At 36.7% G+C, this 18,403-nt stretch overlaps 1 protein-coding gene across 2 annotated transcripts; it reads left to right on the top strand.

Moving 5' to 3' along the window:
• Positions 1-11,511: 11,511 nt before the first annotated feature.
• Positions 11,512-17,782, top strand: gemin8 (gem (nuclear organelle) associated protein 8). 2 transcript variants are annotated; one of them, XM_056254301.1, is made up of 4 exons: positions 11,512-11,563; positions 11,795-11,836; positions 12,301-12,694; positions 17,211-17,782. In XM_056254301.1, the coding sequence occupies exons 2-4, from the start codon at positions 11,834-11,836 to the stop codon at positions 17,465-17,467; spliced, it is 654 nt and encodes a 217-aa protein (XP_056110276.1). In that variant the 5' UTR covers positions 11,512-11,563; positions 11,795-11,833; the 3' UTR covers positions 17,468-17,782. The 2 variants fall into 2 exon arrangements, with proteins under 2 accessions (XP_056110276.1, XP_056110275.1); XM_056254300.1 differs by having other exon boundaries at positions 11,524-11,680.
• The last annotated feature ends 621 nt before the right edge of the window (positions 17,783-18,403 follow it).

The following is an 18,403-nucleotide window of genomic DNA, read 5'->3' as shown; positions in this document are numbered from 1 at the left end:
ACGTGAACAATATAACAATGTACAAAGAGTTTAAACAAAGAGAACATTAAATAAGTATGGCTATCGATGGATGTCGTAAAACTTCAATTGCAGGGTAGGCTAATCCATGTGACAATAAATAGAAAATATTGGAGGAAATGGAAGTCATATCAATCAAGTGGTGTGGTGTGGTGATTTTAATGCACACAGCACATTATGGGGAGTAGCCTACAAACACAGATTATAACAGACTGATCATCATAGAAGACATGTTTAGATTGGGGAGGATTAGTGTGTATCAATGATGGAAGCTATAGCTACAAGAGTTGATTTGTCACAGGGAAAATATTCAATGTTAGACCTGACATGACTAGTCTCAGAAAGTTTAGCTGGAAAATGTGATTGGAAATAATTAAATCAAAGTAGTATGATAATTTTCCTGTCGGCAGTACAATCGGTTTAGATATGAAAGAATGCCAAGGTGGAAGTTTAAACCAGCCAACTGGGACAAATGGAGATATGTCATAGCAAAATGTCTGAAATAGTAACTCTATGGAAGTGGAAGATGTAGAAGTTTTTTTATTATAAGTTATGTGAAGTTCTTCAGAGTACTGCTGAAGAAGTAATGGTAAAAAGAAGGCAGATTACAGGAGGAACTTAAAATTTATCAGAAGAAATTAGGAGGTATAGAAAAAACCTGAGTAAGAACCCTCAATTACTGGAGGAAAAGGGACCATCTGTAAGGATGTACGTTAGATTCAGAGTTTACCCTGTGTATGAGTTGAAGAAAGCGCTTGCAGGGGTTAAACAAACTTTTCGAAAGAGATGACATTTGTTATACGATGGTAAAACATCTATCAGAGATATCACTAAATATAATTTTGAGCCTCTTTAATAAGGTGTGAGAGTCAGGGAAGTTTTACATTTACATTTAGTCATTTAGCAGACGCTTTTATCCAAAGCGACTTACAACTGAGGACTAAAGCAAGCGAGTCATCGTGAAGAGGCAAAAACAACACAAGAAGTGCTCAAAATACAAAATTCAGGCACTGCTCAGAGTAGCATAAGCCAGACAAGGGAGGATTTAAAGGAAAAAGAAATTGTTTTTGAAATTGTTTAATGTTGTTTTAATTTTTTTATGAGGTTAAGTAAACGAGTATTTTTCGATGTTGAAAAAACATACGACATGATGTGCAATAAGTAGTAGTGAGGGACTTTTAATAAAATTAGACAGAATGGAAATAAAAAGAAGAATGTACAACTGGATCATGAATTTCTTGTTTAAAAGAACTTCAAGTTAGAGCGGGTTCTGCATTTTCTCAGATATATCCAGTGGAGAATGGAACACCTCAAGGAAGTGTTTAGTCCTATTCTGTTTAATTTAATGATTAATGACAACACAAATAAACATGGGAAAGGTCCTTAGATGACAGCACTGTGGAAAAGGGGGCACAATGTGTGGTATGTGGAGATGTGTATGCAGAATGCTGTTAAAAAAGTAGAGAATTGGGCTAATGAACGAGGTTTCCGTTTCTCTGTAGCAAAAACTCAGGTGATCTGTTTTACAAAAAGGAAAACCAATTTGATATATTAAAATGTATGAACAACAACTGGAATAAGTGTCAGTAATCAGATTTCTGGGAATGTGGATGGATTCAAAGCTACATTTTAGAATTCATATTTAGAAAATGTAAAAATAAATGTGAGTGTTTGGCAGGAGCAGCTATTGATTATGGCATGTTCTGCATCTAAAACACTACTTATAAAGATTGAGGCAATTCAATCACAAGCACTGCGTATATGTTGTGGAAGATCATAACAGCAGTACAAGTAGAGATGGGTGAAATGCCTCAAGAAATTCGAAGGTTCAAGTTAAATATGAGATACTGGATAGTTGGATAGTCATCTAGTTAAGAAAGTTCTGAAGGATTGTTGAGAGTATGATTATAAAAAAATTACAAGCTTTGGATGGACTGCCAATGAGGAGGCACAGAATATTGGATTAAGTGACATCAATATTGCCTCTTCTGTGACAACTTCAGTAATTCCCCCTTGGCTTTACCCTATGCCTGTGGTTGATGTTCAATTATATGAAGAAAAACATAACAAGTAAAGAAATATTTTAACAAGTATAGCAGTGCAGCAATACATTGATCAAACAAATTATAGCACAGTATACATATGGCTCAAAGGATCCTGAATCTGGAATAACAGCAGCAGCAGTTTACGTACCACACTTCAAAGTCAAAATATCAAAAATAATCTCAAATCATAAATCTGTTTTTACTACAGAGATAATAGCAATATTCCTAGCTCTTCGGTGGATAGAAGTACACCCAATAAGATCAGTAATTTGTACAGACTCCCTTTCAGTTTTAAGCATGTTAAGTGGAAAATCAACAGCAAGACAAGATATGATATTTGAAGTGAAGCAGAGTCTATTTAGAATAGTACAATCTGGATTTACAGTAAACTTCCTGTGTACCATCACATATGGGTGTGAAAGGAAATGAAAAGGCAGACCATCTGACTAAACAGGCTTTTACAAATGTCAATGAGTAAAGCAGAAGTAAAAGGGTTAACTGGGATAGTGGAACAAAAGGTATAGACACTTTAATCACATTCAAGAAAAACAGGATCGAAGACGTTTTAATCTCAAGAATGCGTATTGGACATTGTTCGTTAAATCAGTGTCTGGGGCATGAAACTGGAAACTGTGACATGTGGTCAAGCAGAATCAGAAGAATAGCCTACGTAGGCCTACTTATAGTATGATATGAAAGAGCAAGATTTCAACTAATTCAAACTTTAAGATCTTTGGGAATAAATAACTTGTCACTTCAGGTTCTGTTAGGAAATGGCACAAACAATAAAAAATATTTCATGAATTATTTATTTTCTTAACCCTCAGACGGTCTTCGTTTCGGAGTCACATCCTGGGCCTTCCCGGTCAGAAGTGACCGGACACCTAAAAATGAAACTTCCTCCATCCCAGTAAAACCAATGCAATTTATTTTTGTTCTATAATATTTATTCTTTTTAATTTAGTATTTTGAGACAATTTGATTGAACTTATTAATATTTATGGTAAATTTTTTGCCATTGAAAATAATGAATTTTTTTATTTTATTTTTATTTTTTATTTATTTTTCTTCTATGCAGTATTTTCGGTTAAAATAGAGACTAGGCTTTCAAAAAAAAAAAAAAAAAAAAAAAAAAATTTTTATTAAACATAAAATTAAATAAATCATGTTATTGCATGGGTTTACCACTAGATGCCTGTATAGCTCTAAATGGAGATGCTTGTGAATTCTAGTTGTTTTTGGACCAAATAACTTACTTTTAAGATGTGGATTGAATGTATTTTTTTAGAAATTCTCAAATAATACTTTTTGCCAAGGTTTATAACATTTTATTAATTATTATTTTAATAATTTTAATAATTAGTATATTAATTATATATATATATATATATATATATATATATATATATATTAATTATGATTATTAATTATGTTATGTTTTTCACTCTTGATGTTTTAGAGTTTCACCCCTTCATTGCTGAGCACTTTTTTCCTCATCGTGGCCGATTTGTAGATAATTTTTGTGGTTTTGTCAATTTCCCATTCATTTCCTATGGGGGTCATTTTTGACCGAAGACCAAAATCGTCACTATTTTTTTTACGACCACTTAGCATGCTCGGATCATGAACTCAATTTTTTTGTGTGTTCACATATCTAATGCCAGAAAAGTCACCAAGTTTCGTAACATTCCGATGAAGCTGTGATTTAAAAAAATTCAAACAGATTTTTTGTAATCTGAATTTATTGGTGTGTATGTGTATAAAAGTGTGTTTGTATGTGTGTGTGTGTGGGTGGGTGTGAATTTTTTGCACTCTTGATGTTATAGAGTATCACCTCTTTACTGCGGTGTACTTTTTTTTAGAATCGTGGCCGATTTGTAGATTGTACAGACAAAAATTCAGAGAATTTTTTTGTTTTTGTAAATTTCCCATTCATTTCCTATGGGTCGGTCATTTTTGACCGAAGACCACAAGTGTGACTATTTTTTTTACGACCACTTAGCATGCTCGGATCATGACCTCAATTTTTTTTTGTATTCACATACCTAATGCCATAAAAGTCACCAAGTTTCATAACATTCCGATGAAGCTGTAATTTTTAGAAATTCAAAACAGAAAATTTTCCCCTCATAAATGACCGAAGACCGTCTGAGGGTTAAAAGAAAAACGATACCAACTTCCCAACTCCACACTCAGGGAAGGAGTTGATTCGGAATGACGCATATTGTGTGCGCTTGACTGTAGTGAGGGGCTTTGAAATCGAACGTGGCGGACGAACCATTGAGGGACGGAAGGATTTGAGCGTGCTACTGAGAACGAGCGTTAGTATTGGCGAGCTAGCAACAACTGTACCGTGAATGTAATTATCATGGGTAAAAGTACGGATGGTGATAGTGATAGTATGTCATGGCAGGATGTAAATAAAAAGAGGAAAGGGAGGTGCGATAGTACTGGAAGTTCAATCCATGATGCGGAAGTGGGCGACATGTCCAAAAAAGCTAAGCCTGCAATGATAAATGTGAGAAAGGATGATGAACAAACTGAATGGAAAGTGATGATAACATTCAAAAAAGAAGGGGGGGCATTTTCATCCACTAAAACTAACAAAAGCAATTGAGAAAGAAATGCAAGATCACGTTTGCCAAATATTTGAGTAATAGGAGGCTGCTGGTCTTTGCTACAGATCAAATGCAAAGAGATAGGTTTCTCAGAATAGAAACACTTAATGGGGAACGGATCAGTGCTCATATCCCTGGGAATGCAGCAAAGCTTAGAGGTGTTATTTATGATGTTCCTTTGACAATGACAATGGAGGAGATAATTCAGGAAGTAAAAGGAGGAAAAGTGGTGAAAGCCACAAGACTGCAAACACAAAGAAAAGGGGTGAAAACTGATAGCCTATCAGTAGTTCTTGAGTTTGGAAAAGTTATGCCAAAGAGAGTAAGATTGGGATATCTGAGTTATGATGTAAGAGAGTGTATCCCAGCACCACTCCGATGTTTCAAGTGTCAAAGAATGGGACACACTGCGGGTCAATGTAAAGGAAAACAAAGATGTGCTAGATGTGGAGGTGAACATGAATATGGAAAATGTGGTCAAGATACAAAAATAAAATGCTGTAATTGCGGCGGTGAACATAGCGCTGCTTTTGGAGGATGCCCTGTTCAAAGGCAAGCTAGAGAGGTACAGAAATACAAAGTAACTAATCAGGTATCGTATGCAGATGCAGCAAAAAAAAGTGAAGGAAAGTGAAATAAACAAAACTAGTGTTACACAAGTACTAGAGCAAAAGAATCTGAGAACAGACGAATAATTGAGGTTTCATCTCCAGCATCAAGTAAGAGGCAAACAGAAATAAATCCATGGATAAAGGATATTAATGAAGATACGCTGATTGTGGGTAAAACCAACTTTGTTGCCTTCATCTGCAAGACTGTAAATGTGCTAATTCAGCAAAAGAAAAAAAGTGATAGAATCAAGACAATAGTAGAGGCAGCCATACTGGGGATTACGGAAGTTACAGCTGAACTGATTCATGAGATGTTGAACCCGAATAATTATGATGGAGTGTCTCAAGGTGATTAGCATTATTATGGTATTTTATATCCTCCAATGGAATGCCAGAAGTTTAATTGCAAATGGACAAGAGTTCAAGAAGGTTGTAAATGATCTGGAAGTTAGACCAGATGTTATGTGTATACAAGAAACTTGGCTAAAACCTCAATTGGAATTTGTTATATCAGGATACAGTTCGATTAGATGTGACAGAATTGGAAACCAAGGTGGAGGATGTATAACATTTATTAAAGATACTTTAGCATATAGAAGGGTACATGTTCCAAATGAGTATGAATGTGTAGTAATAGAAATGTGTAGTCCCAGAGGAAATATCAAAGTAGTCAATTTTTATAATCCGTGCAAAAAATTATCAATGCAAACATTTCATGAGATATCAGAAAGTGTTGATAGAAGATAAATATGGTGTGGAGACTTTAATGCTCACAATACTCTGTGGGGAAGTGACCATACAGACATTAATGGAGAAGTAGTTGAAGAACTAATCGAGGAGAGATCACTTTCTTGCCTTAATGATGGAAGAGGTACCAGGGTTAATGTTACAAGAAATACAGTTTCTTGTATAGACCTTACTTTAGTATCTGTAAATATGAGTAATATTTGAGAATGGCATGTTAAAAATTATACCAACATAGGGAGTGATCACTTTCCAATATTATGTTCTATGAACTTTGATATGTTTGTGCAGGAGGGTTATGTAATAGAGAGATGGTGCTTTCATAAAGCTAATTGGGAAAAATTCAGAGAACTTTGTATTGAGCATACGGACAAAAGATCGATGGAGGGTGATATAAATAGTTGCGCAGTAGCAGTGACTTCCATGATTATTAGTGTTGCAACAACCTGCATTCCTAAGAGTACAGTGAATGAGAAAAAGAAAATAGTTCCATGGTGGAATGATGAATGTAAAAATGCTATAAAAAACAGAAATCATGCATTCAGAATTTTAAGAAAGACTCTGAGTCAAGATAATCTGATCAACTATCAAAGAAAGAGAGCTATGGCACGGAAAATAATTAAGTCATCCAAGAAGAATGCATGGAGGCAATTCTGCTCCTCCATTGGTAGAGAAGTTAAATTGGGTGACATTTGGGCAATGATCAAAAAGATGAGTGGGAAAAGGAAATCTGTTAAAATCCCAGTGCTCGTGGATGGAGAACATCTGGCAATTACAAACAAGGAGAAAGCTGAGCTAGGTAAGAAGTTTGCAAGTGTGCATAGTGGGAATCATTTAGATGAAATACATAAACAACGAAAAGAGGATATTTTAAGAATAAATAGTCATGTAAATAAGAAAAAAGATAGTGATGAATCTGCACTTGACATGGACTTTTCATTACAGGAGTTAAAAATGGGACTTGAGGGAAGTGGATATACAGCTCCAGGACAAGATCAACTATGCTATGCTATGTTTAGACAATTACCAATAGAAGTTTTAGAAATTATACTAAAACTATTTAATAAGATTTGGAGAGAAAGTGTAATGCCTAATAGTTGGAAAAGTGCATTGATACTTCCGTTTGGTAAACCTGGGAAAGATACAACTAATGCAGGAAACTACAGACCTTTAACATCACACTTGTGTAAATGGATGGAAAAGATAATTGTCTGCAGATTGTCATTATTTAGAGCAAAGAGGATTGCTAAACAAATACCAAAGTGGATTTCGTAAAGGAAGATCTACGATAGACGCTTTGGTAAAAGTTAGCAATGAGGCAGAAAAGGCGATTAGTATGAAAGAGGTCATGGTTATAGTATATTTTGATATAGAAAAAGCTTATGATTCAATGTGGAGAGAAGGACTATTGATTAAAATGTATGAAATGGGTATTGACGGAAGGATATACAACTGGGTTTTAGACTTCATGTCTAACCGAACATTCCGTGTAAAGGTTGGAGATGCTGTGTCGGAGTATTTTGATATTGTAAATGGTATTCCTCAAGGGAGCGCTATAAGCCCTATTTTGTTTAACATCATGATAAATTATATTTTTATAAATGTTGGTAAAGATATTGGGTCATCACTTTATGCAGATGATGGGGCTATATGGAAAAGAGGGAAAAGCATCAAACATGTGACTAATAGAAAGAGATGGAAAGATGGTCCTATAATTGGGGTTTTAAGATGTCAGTAGCAAAGTCATGCTATATGTTCTTTACAAGAAAGAGAAGGATTAATAATGTACAGCTTAAATTATATGGACAAAATATGGAAAGAGTGAAAGAGTTCAAATTGTCATGACGAATGAGGAGAGAGAGAACCCAAACGCAAAGGCAGATTAAATGTCTCTTTAATAACTCAGAAGGGCCGCTTGGCAAAAAAAAAAAAAAAAATCAGGCAACAGGTGCCGACTGGCAAAACAGTACAAACAGAAAGCTTCTTAGAAAAATGACAACTGAAGAGTGTCGGCACGTATGGCTCAGGAATATCCCGGAGGATGCGGAGAAGCGTCCGGGTAGCAGATGAACGGCTTCAGACAACAGTAGCCTACTGTGTTGGACAGCCAGAGACAGGGCAAGCAGATGATGTTCAATGATAATAATCAGGAGACAGCACATACCACACTTGACACGACTGGACTGGAAAACGATAGAGAAACATCAGGTACGTAACACACATCAGATAATACTCTGGCGGGGAACAAAAGAAAAGAGAGAGAAGAAATAGGGTGAGAAATCAGAAGGAAGAGAGAACAGGTGTGAGCGTTAATGAGATAATGCGATATGGAACAGCTGAGCGAGAGGAGAGAAAATGGGAAAGGGTGAAAGGTGAAAAAAGACCAGGAGAGGGAGTAAGAGAGAAAGAAAAGAAACAGAGGAAGGAGCCCGATTCATGACACAAATATCTAGGATTGTGGTTTGATGAGAAATGTGTATGGAAGAATCATGTTAAGCAGGTTGAAATAAAAAGATACTGAATATCATGAGATCAGTTTCTGGTTATCAATGGGGAGCAGATAAACAATCATTACTAGATATTTATAGGGCATTAATAAGATCATGTATTGATTATGGATGCATGGTATATGGAGCAGCAGCCAAGAGTATTTTAGAAAAACTAGATAGAATACAGTTCAGAGCTCTAAGACTCAGTATAGGTGCAGTGAAAACAACCCTACCAATGCTCTGCTGGTAGAAGCGGATGAATTGCCATTATATTTAAGACGTTCTAAGTTGTCTTTAGCATATTGGATCAAGTTAAAAGGATCTGGAGAGGAACAACCTGCAACAAAGGTTCTGTGTGACTGTTGGGAATATACACGACAAATGAAAGGTAAGGGATTTGGCTGGAATATTAATGTAGTAGCAGAAGAATATGGATTAAATAGCATAGAATATGGCCCAGCTACTGTATGGGGTAATGTTCCTCCATGGATTTATCCTGTGCTCAATGTGGACTTGAAGCTTCTTGAGAAGAAGAAAGAATGGAGTGAAAGTAATGTAGATAATATTGTATATTTGGTTCGAGATTATGTGAAGATTAATTATTATAATTATATGCTCATATTTACTGACGGATCAAAAGATCCAGAGACTGAACATGTAGGATCAGGAGCATATATACCTGAGTTTGATGTAGTTATATGTAAAAGAATTAATGATAAATTATCTGTATATACAGCAGAAATGGTTGCTATTATTTTAGGGTTACAATGGATAGAAGAGGTGAGACCGGAAAGAGTTGTCATTTGTTCAGACTCCACTGCCGTCCTACATAGTTTGAATTCCAAAAATACAGTAAGAGATGATTTATTGATTGAAATATGTACAATAATGCTGAGAATACAAAGAGTTGGAATTGATGTGCAATTTGTCTGGGTGCCTGCACATGTAGGTGTTGAGGGAAATGAGAAAGCAGATGAAATTGCAAAGTCAGCATTGAAATTAAAAGATGATGAAATAATGAAAGTTCCTTTTGGAAAAGGAGAGGCCAAATCATTAATACAATACAATACAATACAATACAATACAATACAATACAATATTTATTTATAAGGCACATTTAAAAACAACCAAGGCTGACCAAAGTGCCGTACAGGACGGAATAAAACAAAATAATAATAAAAACTACCAACAAAGGAAAACACAACAATAGATAAACCATAATTACCAAAATTAAGCAGTATTAAAGGTCAAGGAAAATAAATGTCTTTAAAGAAGATTTGAAGGAGGAAACAGACGAGGCTAATCTAATGTGGAGAGGTAGGCTGTTCCAAAGTTTAGGGCCCGCAGTTGCGAAGGCGCGATCACCTCGCTTTTTAAGTCTAGACTCTAGATCTAGGCACGATGAGTAGACATTGATCGCTAGATCTCAGACTTCTAGAGGGAGTGTACGGGCGAAGTAGATCAGTAAGGTACTGAGGGGCCAAATTGTTGAGTGCTTTATAAACAAATAATACAATTTTAAAATCAATTCTAAAGTTGACAGGTAGCCAGTGCAGTGATGATAAAACCGGGGTGATCGACTCGTAGGCCTACTTACGGGTCCCAGTGAGAAGTCTATCAGCTGCGTTTTGCACTAGCTGTAGACGGGAGAGGGAAGACTGAGAGACACCAACATAAAGAGAATTACAATAGTCTAAACGTGATGTAACAAAAGCATGGATCACTGTTTGGAAGTTACTCTTGGTTAAAAAAGGTTTCACTTTAGAAAGTTGGCGAAGATGAAAAAAGCACGATCTTACAACAGCACTGATCTGTTTATCAAATTTTAGGTTATGATCGAACAGAAAGCCCAGATTTCTAGCGCATTGAGTTTCACAAGGTGCAAGTGGACCACGGTCAGCATCAAGAACACAGTTTTCCCTGGGCCCAAATAAAATGATTTCGGTTTTATTTTCATTTAAATTTAGAAAATTACTTGACAGCCAAAGCTTAAGTTCATTTAAACAGGCCAACAGGGATTGTAAACCATTTTTGTCGTTATGTTTTAACGGAAAGTAGATCTGAGTATCATCAGCGTATAAATGAAAGGATACTCCGTGTTCATTAAAAATGGAGGCCAGAGGTAGCATATACAGGATAAACAATACCGGGCCGAGGATTGATCCCTGTGGGACTCCACAATTTAGAGGTAGACTAGAGGAGGACTGATGACCAATACGAACACTCGTATTGGGGAATGCACCGTTTAAGTTGGTCTGCCAACCGCTATTAAAGAAGAAGAAGAATTAATTAGGAAAGCAGTGAGTGATGTATGGCAGAAGAAGTGGGACACAGGCACTAAAGGGAGACATTATTACAGCATACAAAAATCAATTAAGGTGAAGGGTTTCAAAGGTAAATGTAGAAGAGATGAAGTGATATTTTCAAGATTAAGGTTTGGGCATACTGGGTTAAAATCAACGCTGTTTTTAATGGCAAAATGTATGTCTGATAAATGTGAGGTTTGTAATGTGCCTGAAAATGTCGAGCATGTCATCATGAATGTAGCAAATATGATGCTGAAAGGAACATCTTACGTGACAAGATATATGAATTAGGACAGGGATGGAATTTAGAAGGGATTTTAGGGATGAGTGAAGAAACAAGGGAGTGCTGCAAAGCTGTATTTAAATTTCTTAAATATACACGATTAGATCATATCATATAGGTTTAAAAAAAAAAAAAAAAATACTAAGTACTAAAACCTTGCAATTACACACTCCGGCACAGTAGGTGGTGGTATGCACCTGAACAAAGCTGGTTGCGAACCGCCATAATCCTAGAGAAGAAGAAGAACTCCACACTCCTCTCCAGTAGGTGGCGGGAATGCACCATTTAAGTTGGTCTGCCAACCGCTATTAAATAAGAAGAATGGGCTTACATGGGGCAAGACCATAGACAGTAAAAGAAAGGGCACGACGTGGTCGACGTAATCGAGTTGTTTTTGTGCGCTACAGCCTGCCATCTCTCCATGCTCATGTCAGGGGACGATATGAGTGGTGAGAAGTACAACTAAACTATGCTGTCGTTTTAATACATGATACGTTTAATTATTGGTTATAGTACGCATGTTGTTGTTTAAAGAGTACTCCTGCTCCTTTCTTCGAAATTACTAGGTAACTCACTTAATTGTACATGTGTTATCGCTAAATTATTATTTTCCTGTCCACTGCTGCATATGAGTACATAAATGTTTACTCGTAATTGAAATAATCCTTTCTCTCTAACAGGTACATAAATTGATTCCATTTACTAGTCGCCTCTTCATAATGGTAGGTCTTACACTTCTCTGTAATTTACTAGTATCTTAGCACTTTATTAGGTTTCATTTGTTATTAGTTAACATGAACTAACGATGAATAATATTTATAGTACAGTATTTATTAATCTTAGTTAATGTTAATCTCAGAATTTACTAACACATGACAAGTTGTATCTGTTAATATTAGTTAATGCACTGTGAACTAACGCTAGCGTTTAACTAACATTCACAAAGGTTTAACTAACATATTGTTTAACTAACATATTGTTTATTGTTAGTTCAAGTTAATTAATGCATTAACTAATTTTACCAAATAAGACCTTATTGTAAAATGTTTCCAAATGTCATCGATAATTAGTTGATAAATATGATACAGTCATTCAAGGCTGTATGATTGATTGTAAATTTAACACAGAGTGATAATTCCAAGCACTCTATACTCATAAGACATTAACAGCATTTGTTATGTTACAGGCCAGTCAGGGTGATGGACCGGTGTGGTATGCCCATCCAGTTTATACCCGTTATTGGCAGCACTACCAGCAGGCCATGAACTGGCGGCAGAGGCACAAGCAGGCATACAGGAAAGCTTTGGAGGTTGGCCACTTCCAGGCACTGTATTCCATGTGCCCCTCTACCATGCAGCGTTACTCAGATTGGCATGCAGATAAGAGCTGGAGGAAAAATCACAGAGACAGAACGACAGGTAGAGAAGAAAAAAGGGAGAATGAGGCCACCGATTCAGACAGTGAGATGGAGGAGGAGAGTTCAGATGAGAGCCAGATTGAGTGTGACGTCAGCAACATGGACATCTCAGAAGAACTGCGACAATACTTTGCCCAGACAGAGCGACACAAGCAGGAACTCAGTAAGTGTTTAAAAGCATATGTGAAAACTTTTATTAAAACTGATCTATGCATTTAGTTTTTCTGTTTTGTGCTGACTTATTTTATTTGTATTTTGCTTAAGTCTGGAACTATTGGCTGACACTGGTCATGTGTGTGATGCTGGCCAATAGTGAGCCTACCTTCTGACGTACAACCCAGAAGCGCTACGCTGTTATACTACTTGAACTCACTCAGAGGCCCACACAGAAGAAAATGAATAGTTGAATAAAGTTATTATTTAAGGGTTTTTTTTGCGCACAAAAAGTATTCTTGTCGCTTGATAAACTTATGGTTGAGCCGCTGTAGTCACTTGGACTATTTTAACAATGTCTTTAATAGCTTTCTGGGCCGGCAAGTTTCAATTACAATAGAAGCCTATTAAGGAGTGAGACAGCTCTCAGATTTAATAAAAAATATCTTAATTTGTGTTCCGAAGATGAACGAAAGTCTTACGGGGTTGGAACATCATGAGGGTGAGTAATTACTGACAGAATTCTCATTTTTGGGTGAACTAACCCTTTAAATTCATTTAGTGACGGGAGCATGGACAACTTTAAAATATTTAGCAGATTATTCCAAGCAACAGAAGTGTTGCTTAAAATCTTTATTTTTCAAGCTCTGTTCAGACCTGAGGAACATTAGCTATATCAGGACATTTGAGCAAAGGTTATAGTATACATTTGTATTGGATAAGCTGAGTGACAAATAAGGAGTTATACCACAGATGGACTAAAATAGTAACTTCTCCGCATAGCCAGAGGTGGTAACTCAGCCTTGTCATATAACGTACAATAATGTGTTTGATAACTACAACCAGATATAAAACATAAAGCTCTGTGAAAGACAGAGAAATTCATAATCCAAGCAAGCAAACAAACAAAAATTAGAAATAATATAATTGCAGAACAAAAACCAAGACCGATATGAAATGAGAATGAGGACAGAGTTAGGTACAAAAAATATTAGAAAAACAGACTGAAGATACAGACAACCCAAAGTCTTCTCTTCTCAAATTTAATTTGCTTAGATTATTATTTTATGGATGAGAGCTTGAGAGGAGCCAGGCTCATTATCCCAGATTGTCCCCACTGCCATGCAGTCTCTGTACACTTGCCATCTGTTTTACACATTAAGCCTGCTTAAAGGAGAGATGCACCCTAATGATTCATTGCAAAAAAAAAATGCGATTATTCATTGTTAAATACTGACCTGATGGTATGTGATCTTATATTTAAAGTACTGGCTTGTTTGACAACATATGACAGTGATTCTAAATGCTAAATACAAATAATAAAACAACAACTGCGTATAGTGTATTTGAATGGCAAAATATATAGGCTTTTCAACTTCCAATCATCCAATCAAATGGGACAGTATTTTTTATTTATGCTGCAAATTCATGTTACTTGGTGGAAGCTAGCCAATCCATCTCAAGTGGGTCAATCCATCTCAAGGTTGCTTGACCATTTTTAATTTTCTTTGTTTTTGGTATTGTAAAATCTTTAAACTTTTGATTATATTTGGAATAACCACGGTATCCATCTTTGCATGGGCTTGGCATTAATCGTTGTTATGTGCTTGTAAGCAAATCGGCCATTCACTTGTCCAATTTAAAAAAAAATACTTGTCTGGAAAGAAAGAGGGATTTAAAAAAAAAAGTATCCTGAAGCAAGCTTTAAAAGCTCCCTTAAATTGATTTCCAGGACATTTTTTACCATAATGTAATAGAATCAGAATCATTTTCACCTATATATTTTTGGTGGGTGAAGTTTTGGTGCTTATTTATTTATTGATAAAATAATATTTTATTCATGTGTTTTGAGAAATGAGCATAATAGCTTATCAATGAGGTCTGAAACCATTCAAGCAGGAGGCTGGGGACCACAAGCCTGCAAACTTCAAAGGGGGACCTAATAAGTCTTAAAGTGCCCCTATTATGCTATTTTAAAGTTTCCTAATGTTGTTTTGGAGTCTCCTACAATAGGTTTACATGCATCAAAGGTAAAAAAAACTGTTTCATTTTCTCATAAAATACATTTGCACATCACCACATTTTCAATGATTCTCAAACTACTCGTAAGATGAATCAATCTCTTTAAATCCCGCCTTTCCACGAGCTACTCTGCTCCGATTGGCCAGACAGCTCAGTCTGTTGTGATTGGTTTACCGCGTACAGCGCGCGTGTCGAAAACAAAAACGCCCATTGCCATAACGTCAGCTCTGCTTGTCCTGAGGCTTACTAGTTCCTACACCGTAAACTAAACAGAGTAACGAACAATGACGTAGATTTTACTATATCAATCCGAGTGCGATGAAACATTGGAAGAACTAGTTATTCAACCCGAACCTCCATCGCAAGGACAACTCGAGCAGGACATTTCTTAGTGATACACTACTCAGTTTGAGGTACATTATGCAACTGTAATTCCTCACCATAAGCATTAACAAGTGCATGTCCATCAACAAACTGATTACTTTACTTGTAAGTTACTTGTTTATTTACTGAGTATTTATTGCGGTGAACATGTGGAAACTGTATCAATAACAGTGCATACATTAGCCGAGCTCTAGCGTGAATGACTGATGTAACATAAACGTTGGTAAAACAAATCTTGCTCCATGCTTAATCTTTCCTCAAAGTAGTGAGAACGACGGACAATCTGCATTAATAGACACAGTTTTAGGTAATAGTGGCCCACAACTGATTAGCAGAAGTATTACAGTAAGGCCCCATCCACACTACTGCGTTTTAGTTTAGAAACGGATAATTAAAACGAATACGATCTCCGTCCACACCAGCGTTTTAGCTGCGTATTAGAATTGATCTCCGTCCACATTAAAACGACTGAAAACGCGGATCACGTGACCTTTCACCAACACTGGGCATGCGCGTGCCGGTGTAAACACAACTTCATTGATAAAATTATCCCACCATGCTCTGGGTTAACCCCAAACCGACGCTCCATGTACGGTCAACGCCGCCGCTGCACACGGGAATTGTCACAGATCGCTCGAATAATAGCTTGACTCCGGCGCATGTAGGCAGTTATAGCAGTGTAAAATGCAGAATTTACTTGTACAACAGCTGCTAGCAAAGATATACGCCATGACTGATGACACCCAATCATAGAGCCGAGCGTGAGCCTCTACTACGTCATCGTTTCTAAAGTTCTCCGTTTTGACCCGTCTACACTAAAACGCCCTCCGGAGATTCAAAACGAAAAACGGGTCGGCAGCGTTTCTAAACTTCTCCATTTTGGGTCTCCGTTTTTGCCGTTTTAGTGTGGACGGGAGGTGCAAACGTAGCAAAAGGTCTCCGTTTTTGCCGTTTTAGTGTGGACGGGAGGTGCAAACGTAGCAAAAGGTCTCCGTTTTTAAACGAAAACGCAGTAGTGTGGACGGGGCCTAAGACAGTGATAACATGAGTTAGCCAGTTAGCAGGAGACCTTCACAATATCAAACTCAAAACCAAGTATTTTGAACACCATCTTTCAAGAGCAAGTGGTTTGCGAATCCTGCATTGAACTTTTTGAGAAGATTTGAGATTTTAGAAAGTCGTCGTCAGTAAAATAAAGGAAAAACAGCAAAGGTTTAGGATTATACTGCTGTGATATTGTGGTAAAGATTCATTTTAACCACTGATTCTTCACATGCTTGTCCTTGGGCAGTAAAAAAAAAAAAAAAAAAACTGGCTTTACCTTCACATTGTAGGGCACAGCGTCTTCTCGACATGATGCTGTCCAGTATCCACAGGAATCTGGAATCAATTGAAGGGGTTCAAGTTTTCCCTGGTGTCTGCACGCGCAATAAGTGGACGTGCAATATGCTAATGTTTCGTCTTGACGTCACAATGAAACGGCTTATGACTCGTTTGAAAAAAGATTCATTTCATTGACTCAGTCGACTCTTACTTTTGAAAGAAAGTAACTTTATATACGGTGCACTTTCAGATTTAAAACTTTGCAGGATGTTTTCATTCACTTACAGCTGTTACACACTACATGAAAGATCATTTTCAAAAATCCATAATAGGGGCACTTTAAAATAATGTTGTAAATAGAGGTAATCACTTAAAAACAAAAATAACCAATTGAGATGAACTCACCCAGGTTGATTCCAACATGTTTTGTGACATACCCTCATTCTCAGAAATGATCAACAAAAGGTAAATAAACACACAAACTAGACCACATTAAATAAGGGTTCTCTTAAAATAAGCATGGTTTGTGCCCACCACAATTATTTGCAGTTGAGCACAAAATCATAAAAGTTGAAGAGATATTTAGAAACCAAAATTGCTGGATTTCCTATTATGATTATTATTATTCCTGTTTAAAAGTTTTAGTGTTTGATTTTCAGGGAGTTTTTGTTTACTTGATTTTGGCACTGAGTTTGGTTGCCCCTTGATGTCTGGTATAAAATCTCTATCCTAAAGCAAAACATTAATTAATGTCAGGAGTTCCTAGTCATGACAATTCTTCTTTCTCTGCCATGTAGAGAAACAACAGCAGATGGAGGCAGAGCAGCAGGACTCTTATGTACTGGCTGACCAAGACTTACACAGAGTTTCCTGGCGCAGCAGCCTGCCTCCTTCAGAGCGTCCGGGAGAGAGGAGGACCGCAGAAATGAAGAAGCTGTATGGTAAAGATGCAGCAAAAATTCAGGGGATGGAAACAGCCATGCAGCTCACATTTGATCGCAACTGTGACAAAAAACAGCCCAAGTACTGGCCTGTTATACCACTAAACCTGTAGGATGATCAGACATCCATCATAGCCTGACACAACATCACAGGATGATGAACCTGTTTTCTGAACTGATCAGAGACTGTTTGGATTCTGTTGTACTGACAGTACTGAAGTGTTGTAACAAATCAGCATCTTTGAGGACCTTTCTCATTTAAAACACAAACATGTGTTAGGTCCTTACAGACAGATATAGCACTTCGAGAGTACGTTTAATAAATATTCAAGATCTGAACAGTAAATGCCTTTGACTTTAATAATAAATGTTATCCTTACACTCACTTTCTTTTGAGGTATCTGTACATTTGTCTGTAGTGGTATCCACAGACAACACGGTTCTATTTTTTTTTAAGTTTCTCATATACGTAAACGATGGAGACACTGCTTAGAGTTCAGTGCTGTTCTTCTCATGTAGTCATTTCTCCCTAACTAGGTCATTGCCTCCCCCACAGTCTTTGGTTAATGTGTTTTGTCTGTCTCTTCTTTTTGCATCTCACATGAACACTTGAGAGTGCTTGCTGGCTTATTCTCTGGTGCAGTTTTTACATGCAGAATTCTCTTTTTTTTAATGCAAAGATGTCATTGTTTAATTAATGAGATTTGATTGATTAATAAATGTATTGCATTTACACGTGTGGGTGTGGCAGTTTGTATGGTGTATTTAACCCATTTAATCCCAAATTTTTCCCAGACATAAAAATATCCAAATCATGTGTCATTAGCATCCCTTTGAAACAATCAATCATAATTTTTTTTAATTTTCTTGGAAAAGTGTGTGAAAAAGTGAGTTTTATGATCGGTCACAATTGTGACCGGTGGGATAATGTGTTGTATCAACCATTGGACAGACTGAATATAGGTCTATAGGACCTGTGCAGTGTGTTTGTGTGTGTGTGTGTGGGGTGTGTGGTGTACGTGCGTGTGTGTGTGTGTGTGTGTGGGGTG

This window comes from Rhinichthys klamathensis, unplaced genomic scaffold (genome assembly GCF_029890125.1).
Source record: "Rhinichthys klamathensis goyatoka isolate OS25496 unplaced genomic scaffold, OSU_Roscu_1.1 h1tg000111l_1, whole genome shotgun sequence".
In the NCBI taxonomy this organism is placed as follows: Eukaryota; Metazoa; Chordata; class Actinopteri; order Cypriniformes; family Leuciscidae; genus Rhinichthys; species Rhinichthys klamathensis.
The sequence above is the reverse complement of the archived record's forward strand: the minus strand, read 5'-3'. Positions and strand labels throughout refer to the sequence as shown.

What these genes read in the sequence shown, in the direction of transcription:
- gemin8 (XM_056254301.1), top strand. An exon ending in GCGACACAAGCAGGAACTCA is followed by an intron (nt 12,695 to 17,210) that starts GTAAGTGTTTAA and finishes TCTGCCATGTAG; the next exon opens with AGAAACAACAGCAGATGGAG.